At 32.7% G+C, this 21162-nt stretch overlaps 2 protein-coding genes across 5 annotated transcripts; one reads left to right on the top strand and one right to left on the bottom strand.

The window, feature by feature from the left end:
• The first annotated feature begins 1251 nt into the window (after window positions 1–1251).
• On the top strand, window positions 1252–14175 carry LOC128160060 (uncharacterized). 4 transcript variants are annotated; one of them, XM_052823322.1, is made up of 4 exons: window positions 1252–1364; window positions 2763–2803; window positions 4995–5363; window positions 12388–14175. In XM_052823322.1, exons 2-4 carry the CDS (start codon window positions 2796–2798, stop codon window positions 13595–13597), a joined length of 1587 nt encoding a protein of 528 aa, XP_052679282.1. In that variant the 5' UTR covers window positions 1252–1364; window positions 2763–2795; the 3' UTR covers window positions 13598–14175. The 4 variants fall into 4 exon arrangements, with proteins under 4 accessions (XP_052679282.1, XP_052679283.1, XP_052679284.1 ...); XM_052823323.1 differs by lacking the exon at window positions 1252–1364 and adding an exon at window positions 2451–2465; XM_052823324.1 differs by lacking the exons at window positions 1252–1364; window positions 2763–2803 and adding an exon at window positions 4369–4504.
• On the bottom strand, window positions 13701–19632 carry LOC128160061 (uncharacterized). The gene is made up of 6 exons (XM_052823326.1): window positions 19545–19632; window positions 18907–18990; window positions 17461–17925; window positions 17061–17135; window positions 16562–16707; window positions 13701–16175 (listed from the first exon to the last, which is right to left on the bottom strand). Exons 1-6 carry the CDS (start codon window positions 19579–19581, stop codon window positions 15927–15929), a joined length of 1056 nt encoding a protein of 351 aa, XP_052679286.1. The 5' UTR covers window positions 19582–19632; the 3' UTR covers window positions 13701–15926.
• Between the last annotated feature and the right edge of the window lie 1530 nt (window positions 19633–21162).

Here is a 21162-nt window from a genome sequence, read left to right as displayed (position 1 = left end):
CAACATTATTTTTAATCATATGCAAACAGGTAGTATTTTGCCTGCAGGAAATAACGTTTATTTTTTAATCATTATTTTTAATTAACACTCAATTGCAAATTACGAAAATTGTTTGAGGTCAGTTCTTTTTCTTTTTTTAAACGAATTTCATTTTATTTATTCCAACATAATCGAAACATTATAGGAATACTTGTTTCTTAAAAGGTTAACAATTAAGTCAAAAATTTTAAGTTTATGATCCAAATGGTTTGTGAAACATTTCTGTGCATCTATCAATCAACACTTACCATGCGCGGACCCATAAAAGTCTTCGTGGGTAGGGATTGGGTGGGGTGCAAGGGATAATCGGATAATTGTATCTGCCAGTGGGGTCCGAGGAATATCTGATCTGAGATAGCATATTTGTGAATTTAATAGATCTTCCAGGAGGTTCGGGACACCCCCCCCCCCCCCACACACACACACATACACCCACATTCCCAGTGATTCGCGTATGCTGACTAACATACTTTGAGTTTTATTTAATTTACATATTTTTTTCGTGCTACCATTAACAATGGTGTAAACTTCTTTTAAGTTAATGTCTCTATTACGAAAGCATCGAAGCCTCAGTATTAGAGGATGTACATATGCAGCATATTCAAAAATATATCTGACACAATACGATGCTGTGCACATAGGCAAGTAGCGAAAATATTTAATATTCACTTGAATATTAAAGCGTTTTAAAGTCAAAGTGCCATAACTCTTCAAAGAGTGAGTCAGTAACAGACATTATTCCACACAATAAAGGTCTTTCTAGTGCCTGCAACCGTCACATAAATTTGTATCAGGTATTACTATTAGGTAACAATGCAAGAGGATTCAAAACCGATTTACTTGTACAATTATTATATGTATACAAAAACATGTATGTTAAATTCCGTCATTACATATTACAGTAATACATGTACATGTTGATTAAATATATCAGTGGCGTCCTTCAAACAAAGAGAAATCAGATAGAAAAATTCAGAAGATGGTCTGGATTAAGCCATTTCAAATGTGCATATATACAGTGTACTTTTTTATCAATTAAATGTCCGTTAATTTGACGACCCGATGATAGCCTTCAATATATTCTTACAATATTTGGTACGATGGAAATCACAAATGGCAATTTGACAACATTTAATTTACAACACATTCATCTCAAGGTCTCCGGCAATACAAAATACTACTTAATGTGTTATTGAAGATAAGAATTTTAATATGAATAGGTTAATGAAGAAATAAAAACATAAATATTGCAGTTACGAAATTGAGTTTCTATCCAACGGACGCAGCGATTCGACCAGTTGAGGATTGTAACAAGCATTTAGCAGGTACGGATCTTTTATCATTGATCAGTTAATTTTTTCTTCAATGGTCATAACATAGCAATTTGTTTTGTTTTAATAATTATCACCCTGAAAAGTGACGGAAAGATCAAACAAAACACAAAAATCAGGAACACGTGTAGAATTGGTAGGAAATTTCATGCTTGTACAAAACGTACAAATGATAATGAAGATTGTTCTTTTATTCACTTTATTTAGGGGAGGGGAAGGTTGAATTGGTGGGTATATAATCATGTTAAATCTATGTAAGCATTCATTTATTATCCCACCCCACCCCCTAAAAGGAACCGGAAAATACAATTAAATACAATCAAGGGTGGATCTAATTCATACGCTGCATTATAATGCAGCAATGACTAGAAATCTGAAAAAAGTTCTCAAGATACATACAGGGTATCATAAGATGGTTTCAATGATACAAATTATTATTAAGATTATTAAGAGAAAAGGGGGAGACACTTAGACATTAGTGCTTATAAATTATTTAAAGTACATGTGCATGTGCGGTTTTTTTCCTTTAACTCGGACCAAACTGCAAATATGAGCCCGTCCATCTATCATTAAGGTATTGATTGATTATCGATTATTTTCATCGATCATGATTGACCTTTAAGTTTCATTTCATATTAGATCCAATACCTGTAGTTTATTTAATAATAATACTACTTTCAAACAGTAAAGATTGAAACTTTGCTCAACAAAAATGTCACGTTTTTACAATACATGTATGTATATGCCACTCTTGTCCATATGGGAGCCTTTTTATTGTGTTTCTTCAAATTGATTTTTTTTAGACCTTTGCGTCTCTAAATTCTTACTTTTTTTCTGATACAAAGCCACTAAATCCTTGTATTTTCTTGTCTTTAAAACTATCTATAGAGGAAAAGAAGCGAATGCGAACGGACGTCTCATTTTATTATTCGCTTTATTCCTGTGCTTAATGGGGGTATGACAGTAGCATTTTAAAAGTGTAATCTCGCAGAAGGGAAAATAAAAGGGCCGTGACAAATTCGATAAGGGCGAAGATAAATACACATTGTTGTGATTTCGCCGTGCTATTTACATTGTCATTATTAATCAAGTGAAGTAAGCTCGTCCCTTCTTTTGTATACGCGTACATGTTGTATATCTATCCCAATCTTTTGTCTCATGTGTAGTAATCCAGAATAAGTAAAGAAAAGAAAGAAAAGAAAATGTTAAATTTTGTCTTGAGGTGAAAATGTGAACACATCGAAAGCAGAATTTGAAATTGGATGCTAGTGACGCTTCTTTGAAAACAGATTGTGAAAGAAACAATTTTTAAAACGTTTAATAGAAAAACCTGTTATTGAAGATGCATGTTTTTCACATTAGTAAGATGCTGACTTAATTTGTGTATTCCAGACATCGGCCAAGGGAATAGCACCTGATGATAAAATGGTTGGGTAAGTGTACGTTATAAATATACATCTTGAAGCGACTTATTGAGCGAAAAGGTCGCTGCATGTTATATGTATACTAGGCATATTCACGAGTATATACATGATGATCATGATTATATGACTATGTAAATATATACATGTGATAAAGTAGTTGTTTATCAGAACATTTAAAGAAAAGTACAATAATTGTTTCTAAAAGCTGACTGCAACACAATTTAGCTGTTCAGGTGCTAGCGGAGAGAGAGAGAGAGAGAGAGAGAGAGAGAGAGAGAGAGAGAGAGAGAGAGAGAGAGTTTTATTTTTAGTTTCAGTTTAAAAAACGTTATGATCTAATACGATTATAGGATTTATGAATCAATGAAGTCAATGTTCCCAAGTGCACAGACCTTCACAAGCTACATGTAGTTTGAACAGTCCTAAGTAACACCACATTGAATTGAATTACATGGAAGCGATGATAGTTTTAACTCTTTAAAACATATCATCTGTATAAGTCTAGATCTCCTTCAATGCTGGGCAACGTAGGATGAACAGCAGTTGTAATGGCTACTCCTACACCGAAAATACGTTTTCTGTCGCAGTTTTGTCACCAGCATATAACTTGAAATTGCTTAATATAGTTTGGCAAATTGTGCGTATACAATTTTCTTTATAAAGATTTGTACTTATAACTCGGCATTTCTGAATAAATTTCACCTATTTTGTTAGTTTTTAACATAGTGTGACAGGAATTGCACTCTAAAGGTTTTGGCAAGATAAAGCAATTCCTAACACAAAGATCTTTGTTTTCCTTTCAAGACCATCACAAATATTTGCACTCTCACAAGGGCATTCATAAACCCCTTTCCACTTAAATCATAAAAATAAAAACGAGATGAAAGAGCAATAATCGGAAGGGATAAAAAGTAGATAATCTGATTTTGTGACTAATCATTTAAAAGGTGGACAGTTGCCCATACAGGGTAGACCAAAATTGAAGTAGCTGACAAATATCAATTTAGCGATAACAAGTTTTGATTGAAGTGTTATTGTTGAACATTTACAATGACGGGTTTATGAACTATAAACATGTCAGCTGAGAAGAGCTTAAATTTACACTGTTTGGTCTAGAGATGTTAACACTTTAAAGAGATCTTGTTTATGAAGATCGTAGATATGAAATACAGTCAAAACAAATCTTTATACCATTCAAATATTATTTTTAAAAAAATAAAAAAATATCAATGACTAAAGTTTTTGTAAATAAAATATATTTCAAAAACACAAAGTACAAAGTACAGCTTAATTTATTGATCAGGGTTATTCTTCCTTTAATCTGAATTTAGAACTCACTTTTTGGAATTTTGTAAAAGAATAAATTAAATTGCATATGATTAATTGTTTTTGTTGATTGCAATCAGGATTAAAAGATATCGATTTCCTTCACGATCCAAACTAATATATTCAATGACAGAACTCGTTTTTTGAAAACACCTGTAGCACAAACGTTAAGTTCGGGATATTTTTGGATGTTCTTTTCGTTGCGCTTGTAAAACAATAAAATAATTCTAAATTCATTGGCAACATTACAAAGCTGTCAGAAATCCATTTAAAACACTTTCAAATCTCGTTCATTTACGCGATTTAACTTGATATTACTGCATGAAAGACTCCAATATACTGTTCATGATTCCAGCTTGCGAATTATAACACATTAAATAACAGGTATGACATTTCTATTATCTATAATTGACATTAAATGATGGAAATTCTGTGATTTTTTGGGGGATAAACTCTTATTGTTCCGATGTTTTCCCCCAATGACTTATTTTTATGAAGTTTATATTAGAGCACTGTTCGTAATAATGGACAAATTTAATAATGAAAATGCCCTGCTGTTTCTTGTAAATAAAAACTGATAATCTGATGGAGTCAAGCTCATTCATTTTTTTTCTCATCGTGCATTATTAATAAATGATTTAAATGTTTACATGTTAAATCCTGAACAATGAACATATAATTTGTTTTACAAGTGAAACCTAGCGGTTTTAAACATCCCAACATAATCTCAACAAAGACGTCAAGTCCTTATGCACAATATTAAAGAAAATCAATAATGTTTTCTATTTTCCTATTATATCCATTATCTTTGTTATAAATAATATTACGAAGAGTTCATTTAAAGACGTCATATCTTGTGAACTCATATTTATAGGCTGGTCATCATGGACGCTTGTCCTAGCTCGGAGCTGGATGGCGGAGGAATAGCAACCCCTTCCAGGTCCTCCGCCATCGGATACGCTTTCGTTCCTACCTTTCATCTGATGACGGAAGTAGATGGCTCCATTTCCGGTGGGACTTCTATGAGTGTCCATTCTTCTCCCGTTACGCATGCGCACGCATCGCCGGCCATCATGAGTTACTCGTTTGTGCCACCATTTCAACTTATCCAGGAAGTAGATTCTAAACCGAACACGTCCGAGTTTCCCACGAAACCCCCAACCCCAAAAGCCCCGGCTGTCAGCTTGCTGATGGAGAAAACGTTCTACAGAAATATGTCTAACAATATGCCAATTAAAATCAAGTAAGTTGTCGTAGTAGATATTGTTTTTTTTTCACAGATATATATTAGACTTTTATCAAAACTGAGTATCGTTCTGTGTTGTTTACTTGTCAGTGAGGAGTTTGAAATGGTTTCAAATTTGATTGAAACCATTACATGAACAAAGTTTGAACCAAGCAAACTACCACTGTTTGTTTTTTATTGCTGTTGAATATCAGCATTGATGAATTTGTTGCTTAATGGTTGCTATAGTCTGTCCCAAGTTATTGTTTCAATCACTTTTTGATGATTTTTAATCAAAATACACATACCTGTGAAAGAAGTGAGTACAGTCACTGTTGTAATCGATGAAATGGAGAATATCCAAGATATCTTTATTGACAAATTATCCCTTTTCACTCATAACAGTTTACAGGGACGAAAACAAATTTCTTAAGGAGATTTATAGTGGGAAATGTTTACATCTTTTCTCCATTCGGAAGTACTCGGGACACCTCGCGCAATTTTTCAACGTTATCATCCAGGCTTATTAATGGCTGATGCTATGCAAAATCCCCGTAGACTTTCTATTTTGGGATGTGTACATGTATTGAAACCTGAAGCGGTAGAGGGGACGTTACAAAACAAATAATCTGGACATTTTTCATATTAGTGGATGAACATAGTTTGAACACAAAGGTATTTAATATTATCGAAATATCAAGCGAAAAGTGGTGGAAGCAAAAACTCGGGACAGAGTATAGTTAATCCAACAACAGTTCTGTGTAATCATAGTACCTCCATATTACACATATATGATGCTTAGCTATCCTGGCGAAAATAGGACATTCCGGCATAGCTCGAAAAACAGTTCAACCAGAAAGGCCCGAAAAGTTTATTATGTGCATCAGGTGATTTTTAATGTGCATGTGCAGTGTATATATGAAACAGAATTTTTTTTCATATTCGTTGCTGCCTTGGAAGGAATTTAAAAAAATAAAAGAAAAAGAAAAACTGTTTTATGACAAAGGTGATTTGTATGAATGAGAACCCCCAAAAAGAGAGAAAACGCATTGTTTATAATACATGTACATACATGTATGTACTCCGATTGGCTTTCATCAAAGAAAAAAAAATTTGAAAACGGAGATTACGTAAAAGTGCATATACATGTTCATGTAATAACCATTGGAATTTGTGTTGTCTGCTGCTAGATCAACGTTAAAAGCACTGACCACGCAGCTTCTAAATTACATGTTTTGCAAGTTCCAAGTTTAATAGATGCAATTAGTGGTGGGAAAATCACCAATGTATATATGAATACAAATACATGTCGGCCAAGCCGATATACTTGAACCAGTGATTTTCAGCATCGTGTGTGTAGGCAATATCAGGGTGTTTTGTTTTTTTAATATGCAAAGATTGATTGAGAAATGAATGGCTTCATGATTTACATCAAAACATATATAGGACACATAATTCTTATGACCTTGATTAATTGATTCGGATTTTAAATGAAGTTTGGTTGAATTTGCTTTTTAAAGCCTACTCATGATTTGCAACCAGACTATATGCAGATCTTAAAAATGAAAACGATATTTTGGCAGATAACATGTACAAAAAAGGTAGAAAATTAAGGAAATATCTGTTTTGAAAAAAATGCTTGTTTAATGAAAAACAAAACCAACAACATCTAAAAAGTAGGTTTACTGCAGGTAATTGATTCACAGAGTTACATTGTTGTATTTCGTATGCAATTTACTTAAACGAAAATGAGTACAATCGTTTACAAACATATTAACTGCAATGCACATGTAACTGCTTTGCTAGAGAAATTGATCCTTATCTCTTTTTCCATTTCATTAGTTTTCGCTTAAGAATAACGAGGGAAGGGTTTAATTTTGTGTATCGGACTCAATAGAATCTTAAATACGTAGGTTGATATTACTGTGTCATTATAAAAGAATCTACAGTGTACAACGATATCTCAAATCTGTCTGCTCTAAAGTTTCAATCCTATCTGCGCAGGCATTATTTGGGTTGCTCAATCACCACAATCAAAAATATTCGAAACAGTGTATTTAATCCGAATCCGTCCTATGTTTACCGTACAACTAAGACCCTTTAAATTCGGATTGAAAGGAGGTGGACGTCGCATTATTAGCTGTATACATACATATCAACATGATTGGTCGCAAGACCAATACATGGCGATGAAACATTAGCCTCAATACTTATCAATAACATGTCGCCCGTTGTATACAGGTCTATTAATTAAATCAACTAGGCATGTCAAATCCCCGATAATGAAGATATAGATTTTTTTTGTCTTCTTTTTAACGAAAGACGCCTAAAGTAAAATAATACAAGGGAATCTGAGCCGGCGTCCATTGTGAATTTGGATTTAATTTAGGGGTTTTAAGATAATTCGTGTCACGAGAGTTCATCGTATAAAATTTTTATGGATGCTCTGTGTCTGCGCGACCGTTGAGAAACGTATTTTATTCGGACCATTTATTATGATTTCATGCCATTGCCTTATGGCCTGTGGTTGATTTTTTGGCACCGACATAAAAAAAATGGCTCTCTTCTATCAGGACTGTTATTTTTAGATAGGAAATGTCAACATTGCACACCCATGTTTTGCACCGTAACATGGGGAAAAACAAGTGCTCAATGAAATCCGATCGTGATTGTTCTCTTTGGATTTGTCTTTTCAAATATTGAAAAAAAAAATAGTGAAAAAAAGGATAAAACTATTGGGATAAGACCAAAATGGCTAATATTGACTTTGAGGATGATTTTGTGTGGCAATATAGAATTCCTGATTTTGATTCACTCAGTCTTGGGTAAGTTGAAGTCAAATAATTTCTGGACATTTTTTTAATTGATATATCTTTTTTGAGTCAAAATCAGCTTTTATCAAATGTTTAATTTTGTATGCACTTGGGTGTTACATGTAGAGTTTTAAACGGAAGAAATTTCTTTTGTTACTTGTTGAATCCCACCGTCGCAAAATTGTCAAAACTGTCATTCAAATAAATTGATATGCAGACCGTGATTTTAAAATTCAATAAACAAAAAAGCGTGCAGATTGTCTAAACTTTCATTTCAATGAACGTTGTGGTTTTCATTATATCTTTTATATCGAATTGTATATAAAATCTCCGTGAAATACTTCAGAGGATCAAAACTGCGAACATAAAGACAATCCAAGTTTGCAGACACTCTAAATATTGATTATATCAGAGTAGTAAGAAAATTCAAATCAAAATTGCAAATATAAAGATATTGCAAGACACTCCAAATATTGATTATTTCGGATTAATGAGAAAATCCAATAAAAAATCACAAATATTAAGAGAATTCAAGAGACTCCAAATATTGATTTTGTCAGTATAATGAGAGAGTTCAATTTCAGATGTACATCTCGTCCGAATAATGATATTTACATGTGAGCATACCTGAGATTGACTTTAATTTGAGTACATGCTTTTATTTGAAATATACTTTAAAAACTATTTCGAATCTCTTCTCTTTATTATTGTTATTATGCAATTTATAATTTTTTCATCTTAATTTTTCTGCGATTGTATTTATTTAAAACGTATCTGTTAGAAATGAAAAATCAAATCCGCAAAGGTTAACGAAACCCCCCCCCCCAAACAAAAAAAAAAAAACCGCATGTGAATGAAGGTTGTCTTTCTTTTGCTTAACTTTATATTGTCTTTTGTGCTATCCATTTTAACAATATAAGTTTTGCAATTTTTTTTCTTTATGAATAGTCGAACCACGTGATTTGTTTTTGCCGGATTATCTGAAATTGTGTACATTTTAAACACAAAGACATACATGTATCCTCGTGAATCTTACATCAGATGTACCTCACCCAGGTATATTTAGAGAGGGGATCGGTGAAATACAACATTAAGGTCCGATTTGGCACCGCTTACTGTAAATATCTCATTTATCAACACTGTGCATTTGATTGTGTATATAGTGATAATCTAAAAAGGGCGTACATGTACGTATCCGGACAGATACATTTCGAGAGAGCGTAGAACTTTACGTGTAAATAATCGAAATATAAACATCGAAACAACAATTTGTTTCTTTAAAAAAGGAAAGAATCAAGCCAATTGAGGAAGTACTTACGTGGTATTAATAGGAAAAACAAGAGCATCCTAGCATATTTATAAAACAAAGACAGAAAAAATCACTGCTCATTCATGTACATAACGTTTTTGTGTTGGTGAATGTAAATGTACCCCGGGGGGTGGGGGGGGGGGGTCGGAGGTCAGATCAAATTATTTTTATTGATAGCATGATAGTATAGCAAATTGGCGGATCTATGAGGTATCGGGGTGGGGGGTTACAGTGTAGGGTGGTCTTGACGTATGGAAATTTCAAACTTATCAAATTAATTTAAACAGTATTTTTTAAGTAGTCACCCCCCCCCCCCCCCCACAAGTTGTTTGAAATACAATGTACAACTGAAACAATTTGTATTGGTCATTAAAGGATAAGCAATAACGAAATATTTCATTTCTAATTTAAAAAGGCAAGTTACCTTAACACATATTTATGTAAAAATGACAAACTTCTGTTTTAATTGCAGAATGAAAAAAAACCCACGAAAACACACGTAGAAAATATGTTAAAACTTTTCTGTTAAATCAAATGTACGATTTTGTGCTGTACGAGGCATCTTTCATTTTTGAAAGACATCAACATGCTTTGTGTATTTAAAAATATAACAATGTCATAAAAGTTTCGTATTGTAGAAAATGACAGATTTTGCATTCATTTTTCTTAAATAAGTTGTCATTCTTCTCCGGATAGGCTACAAGCGATGTAGAATTAATGTCTATTGTGAACTCTTTTGATTTAAATTCAACAGTTCAACGAAAACATTTATGAGGCGTATTGAAGAAACCAATATTGTCCAATTCTCAGACTGGAGTTCCTTGTCTTTATTGAGCATCTCCAGTTTTCTTTCTAATTTTGTTTTCATTTTGTGGACGAGTGGGTGGTTTGATTTTTTTATAGCACATTTTAACGAATGCGTGTGTTTGTAAATCTACTCTACATACTACATCATCTGTTTATATTAAGATCACATTCTCGACCTTGAACTCTATTTTTTCTCTATTCTTTCTCTTTTTTTTGATAATGTTTGATAATGTTTCAAGTGTTAGAGTGAGAAATTCACTATATAATCAATAAAATATCCATTTCATTAAATCCACTTTCATCTTCTGAGATTTTAATCTTTACTAGAAAAAAGGTGAAATTATTATCGTAAAGTTAACACACATTGGATTTAAATGTCACTAGACCACTTGTTCTCTACATTAAATGGCGAAGTCATTATCCTGTGTGTTACAACTATGAATCTAGCTACCTTTGCTCAAAACACGTGTACGTGTTTTTGTTTTATTCTTTTATATCTTGCTAGATATATAGAGATAAATATTCATGCAATCGGCGCTATCAACGCCTGTTTGTTGGCCCTTGTATACAAAGTTCTTTACTCAAGAAAAGGCAGACATCTTTTGTTTAAATTCAAGGTTTTTGCCAATTAGTGTGTACAAAACCATCTCTAATTTCCGTCTCAGAGCATGCATGACGTTTCATTTTTTATTGAATCTTACCAATTGCTGGACATTTTATTGATTTGGAAACTTAGGAGACCAAATCCAATGCCACCTAACCTCATAGGTTCTTGTGCGGATCGTAAACAAAGCAAATTATGTAGTTACGCCATTCATAAAACGGGGGTCTTTGTTCAGTTAACGAAGGCTAATCCCTGGTAGTAGCCATTCCAGTGGACTAATGTGTATCGATTACGTAAAGGAGTACGTAATAAATAGTGTGTTTTTGGTTTTGCTTTTAAATGTGGATTATGATAACCCTTTGTCGAGGCCATCGCAAAGTTTACAAAACTGCGTTTCTGAATGATATTTTTACTGGACATGTGAATTATAATGTTTGTTGAAATGTGATATTCTCATTGATATTGAACAAAATGAATTTGGTGAAAACTCGATTGTGGTAAGTTGAAATAGTCACGTAGGAATTAGAATGTGTACTATGGTATCTTTTATTTTCCTCAAAACTAGGCTTTTATAAAAAAAAAATATGTTTAACTATTATTTTGTTAGTAACACAAAATTAGCATTTCTCTCATACGGAGTGTTGTTATAAATTGAGGAAGTCTGGAGCTTATTATGATACATGTATATAAACACTCCCTGAACCTCTTATATTACACAAGCAAATAGAGAAAGATTAGCAATACAGACAAACTTACATCATTAGCAATTGTAGAGTAAATAAGTATGCGTACTTAGACGCAATTTCATTTACATTTAACACAAACATTTAAATAAGCGAATACCACAAACTACTTTAAAAAAAAACCATATCTGTTAAAAATTGATATAAACAATTTAATTATGTCAAAGGAAGTAGAAATAATGTATCAGATGAATTTATGAAAATCAAAATGAAACAACATATTCATGTTTAACTATAATATGAATCAATCTGTTGAATTTTATTTATAAGTTTAAATGTTGTATCTCTAGTCTATAAATAAAAGGCAAATGGTTTTACTTTTCTGCTAATGGATAAAGAGCAATTCAGACCTTTGACAAAATCAGTTACATAGGTGACATTTGCGACGTGACAAAGCATTATTGACTTTTTCCCCTTTCTCTATCGAGCATAAAATTGAGAGGAAGTTCTTTAATCTTGATTGTCGCTGTGTGGCGTCGAAAATGGATTTTGTAGCGAAGATTGGCGAACCCTTTCGCTTGAATAATTCTTCAAGAAAAGCTATTTTTCTTTGAAACCTAATACTTCAGAATCCGGAGTTACCAATTTTATGTTAATTGTTAGAAACAGAGCAACATTAGATTACATTTGTCACAAACAACCTTTTAGACATTGGCATACATCATAATGTCAAGTCGATTTACAAAGCTGTACAAAAACATAAAGCTAAGAATTGCGTGTTGTTTGATAACAGCTAACATATATATCACGTACAATATATTTACAGGCAAATATCTTACAACTCTGATGAATTGGAGACGCCAAGAAACTGTACAATGTCACAAATGCATCGCAAGATTCCTAAATTGCATCAGGATTTCGAACACTGGAATAAAGATATTGCGAAACAAGTGGACCATTGGATGAAAAACAAGCCAGTTCAAAGTAGTGGGTTTCTTAGTTCCCTAACGACTCAAAAAGTCCCCTTTGCTAGTAATTCGCAAATTGTGAAGAGGAAGAGAGTGCAGAAGAAAAGGTTCAGAATTAAAGACATTGATGACGCCGTGACGTCAAAGACGTCAACAGCACGAGGTTCTGAGTCAGATTATTCCGTGGAGAGTGACACGTTTCGTAGCAGACGATCATACAATGTGCGTCCATCTAGAGCGAGGTCATTGTCGTCTGACAAAAATGACGCATCTGTCTTTGGAAGCATTCATAATGAAATCGAATTCAAAAAACGATACCGCCGAATGTTTGACCTTAACAAACACCTTCAGTTCGTGAACTCTACGAACGGACTTATGGGAAAACAAATCTCCAAAAAGACGCATCATCTTCCGCCAATGACCTTGAAACCCGAAAAGAAACCACAGAAACTAGAGTGCTCGGAGCTATTTGCAATCACAACAGTGCAACAATCAAATGATCCGAATGATGTGAGTACGCCGTCGACTCAAAATATCTTCCAGAGTGTCGAAACGTCTAACATGACGGATAGCGGATTGGGACAGTCTCAACTAAGCTCTCGAGAAATTAACACCACTTCCTGGAAAGACACTACAGACGACGAGGGACATGCTAACTTCTCCTGGCGAAATCAAAATACTTTCAAACCAGAAGTCCTAAAATTTGGAAAGTTACCAAAGATTTCCAGCAGTAACACAAACAACAATTCAAACAAAGACGAATATTCTAGTCCTGAACATTTGGATACCAAATCAATTACAAAACGATTGAATGATTCTTTACAAAGATGTGCATCGTGGGTGTCGGAATCGGATTCAGTGAATGGTGAATACGCCGAACTAAGAGAGATGAAAGTGACCATAAACATTAAGTATAAGCCAGATGGCAACAAGGGAAAGAAACCAATGCACACCAAGTTATCTAAATCGGTCGAGGATATGTCTGTGAATTTGACACCTTTTGACAGAGCTAAACATCTGAAACACATGGATGATGATGAGAAATGCCATGCATTGCTCAGTGAATAGTATCAATTGTAGATAGTTTTGAAATTACATTAATATATTGTCATTATACGAGGAAATACACAAACGTTATGGAGGTAATAGGATTATAATGGCAAGGTTTACATTGTCCTTGTCAACATCACGGATTTTATTATATACACCACACATATTACATTCCACTTTAAATATATTTATTAAAGAGCAAACAAGAATAATAATATAAACAGCTTTTTACAATTTCATATTTCACATATTATTTTAGTGATTCTCATTACTTGTTCAACTCGCTTTAAGTTGTTTTTAAATATCATATTGTACATTGAATTTAAATGGATTAATAGCAAAAAGGGAAATAAAAGTACGTAAAAAGGTTTGAAAATAGAAGATTTTTTATCAACATTTATCACAGTCGTTTCCACAGAGTTACACAATATTAATTATGAAACAAAAAATAACCAATTTAAACCATCGGAGTCATTTCCGAAACAAAGTGTACTTTTTTATCGTTTCCATCTATAACACATAATTTCCTTTAACATTGACGTTGTTATTCATTTATTGTTGTTCAGCTTTTACAGAAATAAAAATGTTGAAAGTAACGTTGATTTTATTTTCTAAATTGCTTAATGGGGCTTAAACAAAGAAGATTTGTTTCTTGTTATCATTAGATTTTCAAATAACATTTTTAGACATTAATCTGTTTTTCCTTGGGTAAAATGTTTAATTTTACATTTTGTTCTGACCCACATTTGGTAAAAAAATATTGTAAAACGACATCATTTCAACATTCGTTGTATTGATATGATGTATTCTAATTTCCGTTTCTGTTATTACTTCAACATTGCATGCATTTCTCTCTCTCTCTCTCTCTTTCTCTCTCTCTCTCTGTGTCTCTCTCTCTGTGTCTCTCTGTGTCTCTCTCTCTCTCTCTGCATCCAATAGCTTCATGCTTAAAGGACTTTATTCTTAAAAACAACGGAAACACCTCCTTTTTCACTAACATGTCTATAATTAAAAATGAACACAATAAGGAAGTTTTCCACAATATACATAGAAAAACAAGTACATTGTACATTAGAAATATGCTTTAACTTACTAAAGTGTTCGCTTGAAAAATACTGTAAACGATTGGAGTTTAAACAATCGTCATACATGTACATGTTAATACGTCTAGAGACTGTTGATCCCAGTGTTTCAAATCCCCAAGTACGAAAGAACAAATCGCAAACAACACATAACTAAAAATAACTTTTTAACCAATGAAATACTTAAGCTAGAAGATTTTATCGTAGATCTTCTGTGAAGTTGGGGTTAGCCTGTTAGGATGCTTTCTACTTTAATACTCCCAAACTTTCACGAACGAATCTTATATTTGATTTGTATCGTAAACTATAAGATGTAATGTCAGATTTCTCTTAATCAGTTTTGGTTGTAATAGTGAAGCAAAGTTTTTTTTTTCTATTTTAGACTTTAAATGAAATGAAGGTAAATGTAAAGAAATTTATAACTCTTTGAAATAGCAAAATGACACAAACATTTAAGCACATGATTGAAAACAAACAATAACTCAATAGTTTTACTTTCAGTAAACTTTTTTCGATTGCACTAAGACCCATTACAATAAATTTAACCTACTACGTGCAAAACATTTTTTTCCTGGTAGCTGTGAAAAAACCCTAATCCACATTACTATATATAAACAAACAGAGATTAGATTTAAGGTACTTCAATTCACCGAGACTTATACTTTTTAAGACACTACGTCACAAGATGGCGATTTGAATGTTTTGTTAAACTGTTTGTATCAATCGATTCATATGTATATCGCCATAGCTCAGTGGTTAAAGTATTAGGCGTGTGAACCGCCGGTAATGAGTATGAATCCACCTGTGGCTTTTGTTTATGTTTACTGAATGAAATTTTCAATTTTTGAAAATATCTAAAGTTGCACATTTTTTCGCCTATTTGACCTATATACTTCTTATCCATCATGCTTTCTATTACAATAACGTAATTGTTTGCTGATTTGAGAAAATTGTTCAAGGTGTAGTGAGGCACCTTAAGAGGGTTTGAATGTTGTTGCCATGTAAAAGCTATCATAATATTGCTCGTATGTAAAATATAGAAAAAAAAAACCCCACCAAATTTAAAAGTAAAACAAATGAATTTCTTCTTTACTAAATAATGATATACAGCTAAACAATTTTAGGAAACTCTGATGGTTAATTTGTTGACCACAGAGCCTCCTAAACATTGTTCTTGTTTCACAAATACTTGTCTTAATTTTTTTTCATGCAAAAATTGATAAAATAAAACAAACATTACAAATAAATTAATCAAATATACACTTTTAACCAGATTCTGTCAAATCCTTGTTGCCATCTAAACCCACTGTCACGTGATCATACAGTGCCACTGTCACGTGATCATACAGTGCAGAATTAACGTCTTCTTTGACAAACTGTAAATCCAAATGGTGATAATTATCCTCAGTTTTAACGTCATTTGTCCGTTTTTCGTCGTCTCGCAATTCGTTGTATATTTCATTTGTGAAGGAAGGGCGATCCACTGAATATCTTGAAATAGCAAGTCCCCCAACCTTCAAAAAACACAATTATTATATACATGTAGTTTTAAATAATAAAAAAAAATAGTTGACATTAAAAGAGGAATTCTGTACGACCTTTTTTGAGCACGATCTTAAATCAGACAGAAAAATTGAGATATTTCCTGACGTCTTATCTATATTTTTGATTTTTAAAGTTTATTGAATTCTCTGGTAAATGTATGTTGATTCCATGTCATTTCTTTTTTTGATATTTTTGATTTCAATTCGATTCCAACTCTTAAATTCCTTACAGCAAAACTTGTGAGAACAGTATAGAACACGATATTCTTTTTCAGTAATGCAACTTACAGTTTAAAGTGGCATGTTAAGTGCAGGAATGATTTTTTTCGTTTAAATTAAGTAACGTAAAGTCATACCCTACTGTATTTATCCGAACTGTCCGCCGATGGTTTCCTGGTGGGGTTCCCTTGCTTTTTACATTTCTGAGCGTAGATCATGACGATGATGAGAACAACCACTAGAAAGCCGCCGACAGCCAAACCAATCATAGGCATATTAACTCCTGTAATTAAAGCAACAGAGCAAATTGAATGATGTGTAATGTGTCATTTAAAAACTCATGTAAACTTTGTGGAACATGGATATGAAACAATATTTTGAACTTTAATTTGTGCCTGTTCGTCAGAGATCACATGCCGAAAAATAGTATAGATACAACTACCTGTAACAAAAAACCCACAATAGGTAAAAACACCGCTATAATTCCATACAGACAGATAAACCGATGGAGTGACGAAAAAGTAAAATATGCGCAGATATTTGATATTCGTAAGCATGCCATTCTCATTCTATTTAGTATTCCAGCAAAAGAATCATGCCATAAAAGAGATGAATGAAAAGAAATCCAGAGGGTACCTTGATTTTCTGCAGAAGATGTAGTTGAAGTAGAAGACCTCAGTAAACAGTTATTGCTCAACATGTAATCTGTGTCTGTAAAGAACAAACGTCATGTCAATTTTTAAATACATGTAGTTTTGAACTTGAATTGTTCGTAAACTTTTTCTGTTGTATAAAAAATATGAATCCTAGTTACTGCATTTGTCTTGATAACTCTTTAGTATTTCCCAACATTATCCAACACGTCGCATAAAACTGGCAAGTATACGAATACTTATTAGAGGAAAATATTTTTTCTAAGCTAGACAGAATAACTGTAAGCTAGTATATATGCATGTTTCACATTTGTTTGAAATTTCGACCAACTGAATTAAAGCTTGACCTACCAAATTAATCATTTAAAATTTAAAGTACATACTGTTACATCCTATGTTTTCAAGCTCATGTCCGATTTCATTAATGTCTGTTGTATTTTCTACATATCTATACTGACGATAGCACGATCCACTTTTATTCTTAGTTTCTCCAACGTTGACAAAATATAAAAACGGCTCTCTATCCTTTGATAATGTCGAAGAACTTTCGGACGTCGACACATCATCCGTTAGAATAACAGCCATGCCTGCGTATCCATCTTGAGATTCCAATTCCGATAGATTTGTTAGTTTCTTTTCAAGAAGGTCTTGATCCACATGTACATACGGTGGGTCACCCGGTTGATCACATGTGGATTGGTTGCTACCGGCCAAGATCTCAATTGCAACGTTGGTGTTGTTGAGACGTGCTTGAACAACTTTGCAAAAACACGAAAAATACTCTCTGAACGTCACGTTTATTGAATCCAAAACTAGCAGTAACTGTCCTTTTATTGTAACATTACATCCTGAAATTAGAAACAATTAATTCATAAAAATACAATTTTGTAGCTATTTTGAAACTACATGTAAGTAAATGTACATTATACCTTTAAGTTGTTTTGCCTTGTTTCTATATCAAGTTTTCCTCAAAATTTTTACTTGACTGAAGACTTTTGCTGTTATATATATTTTTTTTATTTGTGTCAGGTAAAACATTTTTATTTTCACTATACAAAAAGCTAATAAAGGACATTTGCAAAGTGTAAGATACTTTGCTCTTTCGATCCCAAGTTTGAACATTTTTATGAAATTAGAACATACAGGAGCATTAATATTAGGCGTCGAACTATTTCAGATTTTTAACTGACCATTTTTATTTCAATTGAACTTGCCTTATAGCAAATGCATCCTTAAGTGGGCCATCATGACCTAAAGTAATATCATACAGTTTGAACAATAACTATACACATCAGCTTTAAAAATGCCCCTGTAATTTGTTACTTTAGTCGTTAACTAATTAATTATACCAATTGTACTCATTACCTATATAGAATTACATGTACTGTAAATCAACTTTTAATCACAAAGGAGAAATTTTCAAGAGATTCGTGAAAACGTGCACCTGGTCTTCGCAAATATTTTTTTGCCTCCTTGCAAACTATTTCAGACTATGTTATGACTACTTATGGTAGTCATAACAAGACGAGTGTGTATAAGAGTTTGGTCGCGAAAATAAGTCGCTCCAAACTACATCATCCCATTTAATCGCGAAACAAAGTTTTTGCGACAAAAAAAGGTGTCCATCCGTAGCTTGTTTAATCCGTAGAATTGTTGTTTTTTTTAAAATAATTATCGCAAACTAGCAAAACTGCTTTATTTCTTATTCTGAAACAGACTATATCTTTTGAAATTTAAAGATATAAAAACAAAACTCTGAATAAATGGTCACAGTATTGGAGCGACTAAATTTAACACTGATACATGTACATATGCTTCTTTTTATTTACCTGTTGAGTCGAGTTTGTAATCCTCACAGTGATCCTTGGGAGACTTCGATGGTGTTGTGGTTTCTCCGTTAGGATCTATAACCACTGTAAACAATTGATTTTAATGGTATTTCAAATAACATTTGAAAACAAAATAAAAACGTTGTATTTCGGAATCGCTTCATCTTCTGTGCGACTTACAAAATAATTTGACCATCATTCGTTATTAATTCATAATACAGTCGTGTTTAGAATAAAACCTTCTTATTAGGTATTTTTTTTTAAATTAATCTCTCAAAGCAAAAAAAAAGAAACGAATCTTCTCGTTTTTTCTTTAAACATTAAAGCAACAAGGAGTTAGCACTTTAACTTTGAACTATATTTTGATGACATATGAGTGCGTTATCAACGCACATTCTAATAAATTCGTTTTTAATGAAATGATGCAATGTAAATAATAAAATATTAAAGAGGCTGATTGGTCAACAAATTAACAATCAGATTCATCTGACATCTTAAGATATGGTTTGTTTAGCAATAAACAATTATTTAGTAAAGAAAGAGTCCATAATTTTTGTCATTGTAATTTGGGTATTTTCATATAATTTGATATAGAGATCATCTTCAAAAGGAAAACAATAGAGTCTAGAATTATATACCTTGAGTATTGTCATCGTTATTCCCCCGTCCACACATACCGTGTTCGTCTTTTCATTCAAATAAACTACTATGGTGATATGTTTTTATATTATGTAGATAAATCATTAAGGTCACGTGATTTCCTCTACTTCAGGGCATCAGTTTCCTCAAAACTTTACATTTGAATGCATTTTATCAGTCAAGTAGAAGAGGAAACAGGCGCATATTGTTTTGATATTAGATAAAGGAGTTTAAGTATGGTAGATGTATTTATAAAACGTTAAGCGTTCCAGGCGTATGGAACGGTAACGACTGTAATTAAGAATTTTTACTCGAGGAAGTACACAGAATAAAGTTTGTTTGTTTCTTAGTGGACTTGTTCTTCGTTGCAGAGCTGTAGTTTAACGAAAAATTTGGCTTCACGGACAGTAGATTTAAAACTTCAACGGATTTTTTTTTCATAAATTGCATTTATAAGTCTAATACTGCTTGAACCACAAATCTGCAGCTACATGTAACTTGTTCTGTTGGTTAATTGTTCATGGGATAAAACATAAATAAACAAGGAAGGAAAGTCGCCTTTTGACTGTTGGATTGCACCAACTCATCATGACCATAAACCGGCCCTTTTTTTAGATTTTGACCGTCAAGCATGTAGTACAACGTGTTTATTTCTAGCAAAGAAAATTTCTGATAGACATAGAAAGTATTCCGCAGTCTGTGGATTGCTTTAAAAAGAGTCTTCCTCTGGTATTAATCTTGTCAATCTCATACTAGTAGTAGTACGGCAACTGGGGCAAGAATTTATGTTTGCATGATAAACATTTATCAGTTTGACTCCTGATACACATCTATCCGGTATGGGTGAAGACGTGACTTAGAAACCTAAACAATGGAGTTGTCTTTCCAAAAATGATTTATTGAAAACAAAAATATGTTTTCTTCAAACCAAAAGACAATATATGCTAAATGAAAAAAACTATGAATTTTGTGAAGAATTTATATTAATTTCTTATAATTTTACTATCATTAAACTGGGCTGAAAAAAAAATGTGTTGGTCTCGTTCTTTTTCAATATTTTGTTTCTCTATTGAATCCAACCTAAGTCGGTACTGCGAATTCATTATTTATTATTTAAGTAACTGTAATGGCTTTGATTTCTAATTTTTTTGTAAGTAGAAATACTTATACGTTATCATAAACATTATTTCTTATGGCGAAAACAGCGGCTGCAGGGATAAAAAAAAAGATGACGTATGAATTTGAAATAAAATGCTAAGAACGATATCCAAACTTTGCTTTGTACCCTATATCCGCTAACTTGCGCTTTTTAGCAATTACTTTAAAATCGCAAAATATTCAGTATGTAAAATAATATTTGGTATTGATTTAAAAAAAAAAAAAAACTTTTTAAATCGCAAAATATGACTGACTCAGAAAAAAAAGTATCACATTTGTCCCACTTTTGCAAATTTTATGACACCCCCCCCCCCTCCCCTCCTTTCCGGATATACGCTATGTTCTGTTATCTACGATGGGCAAAACGGACCTCATCGGATCCAAATTGTCATGAATGATAAACCAATCAGAAAGAAACTCGTCAACCTTCGTTCTGCTTAAAGCATTTGCGATTAAAAA

The sequence above is a fragment of the Crassostrea angulata genome, chromosome 8, assembly GCF_025612915.1.
Source record: "Crassostrea angulata isolate pt1a10 chromosome 8, ASM2561291v2, whole genome shotgun sequence".
NCBI lineage: Eukaryota > Metazoa > Mollusca > Bivalvia > Ostreida > Ostreidae > Magallana > Magallana angulata.
Note: the sequence above shows the minus strand (reverse complement) of the source record. Positions and strands in the feature narration are given on the sequence as shown.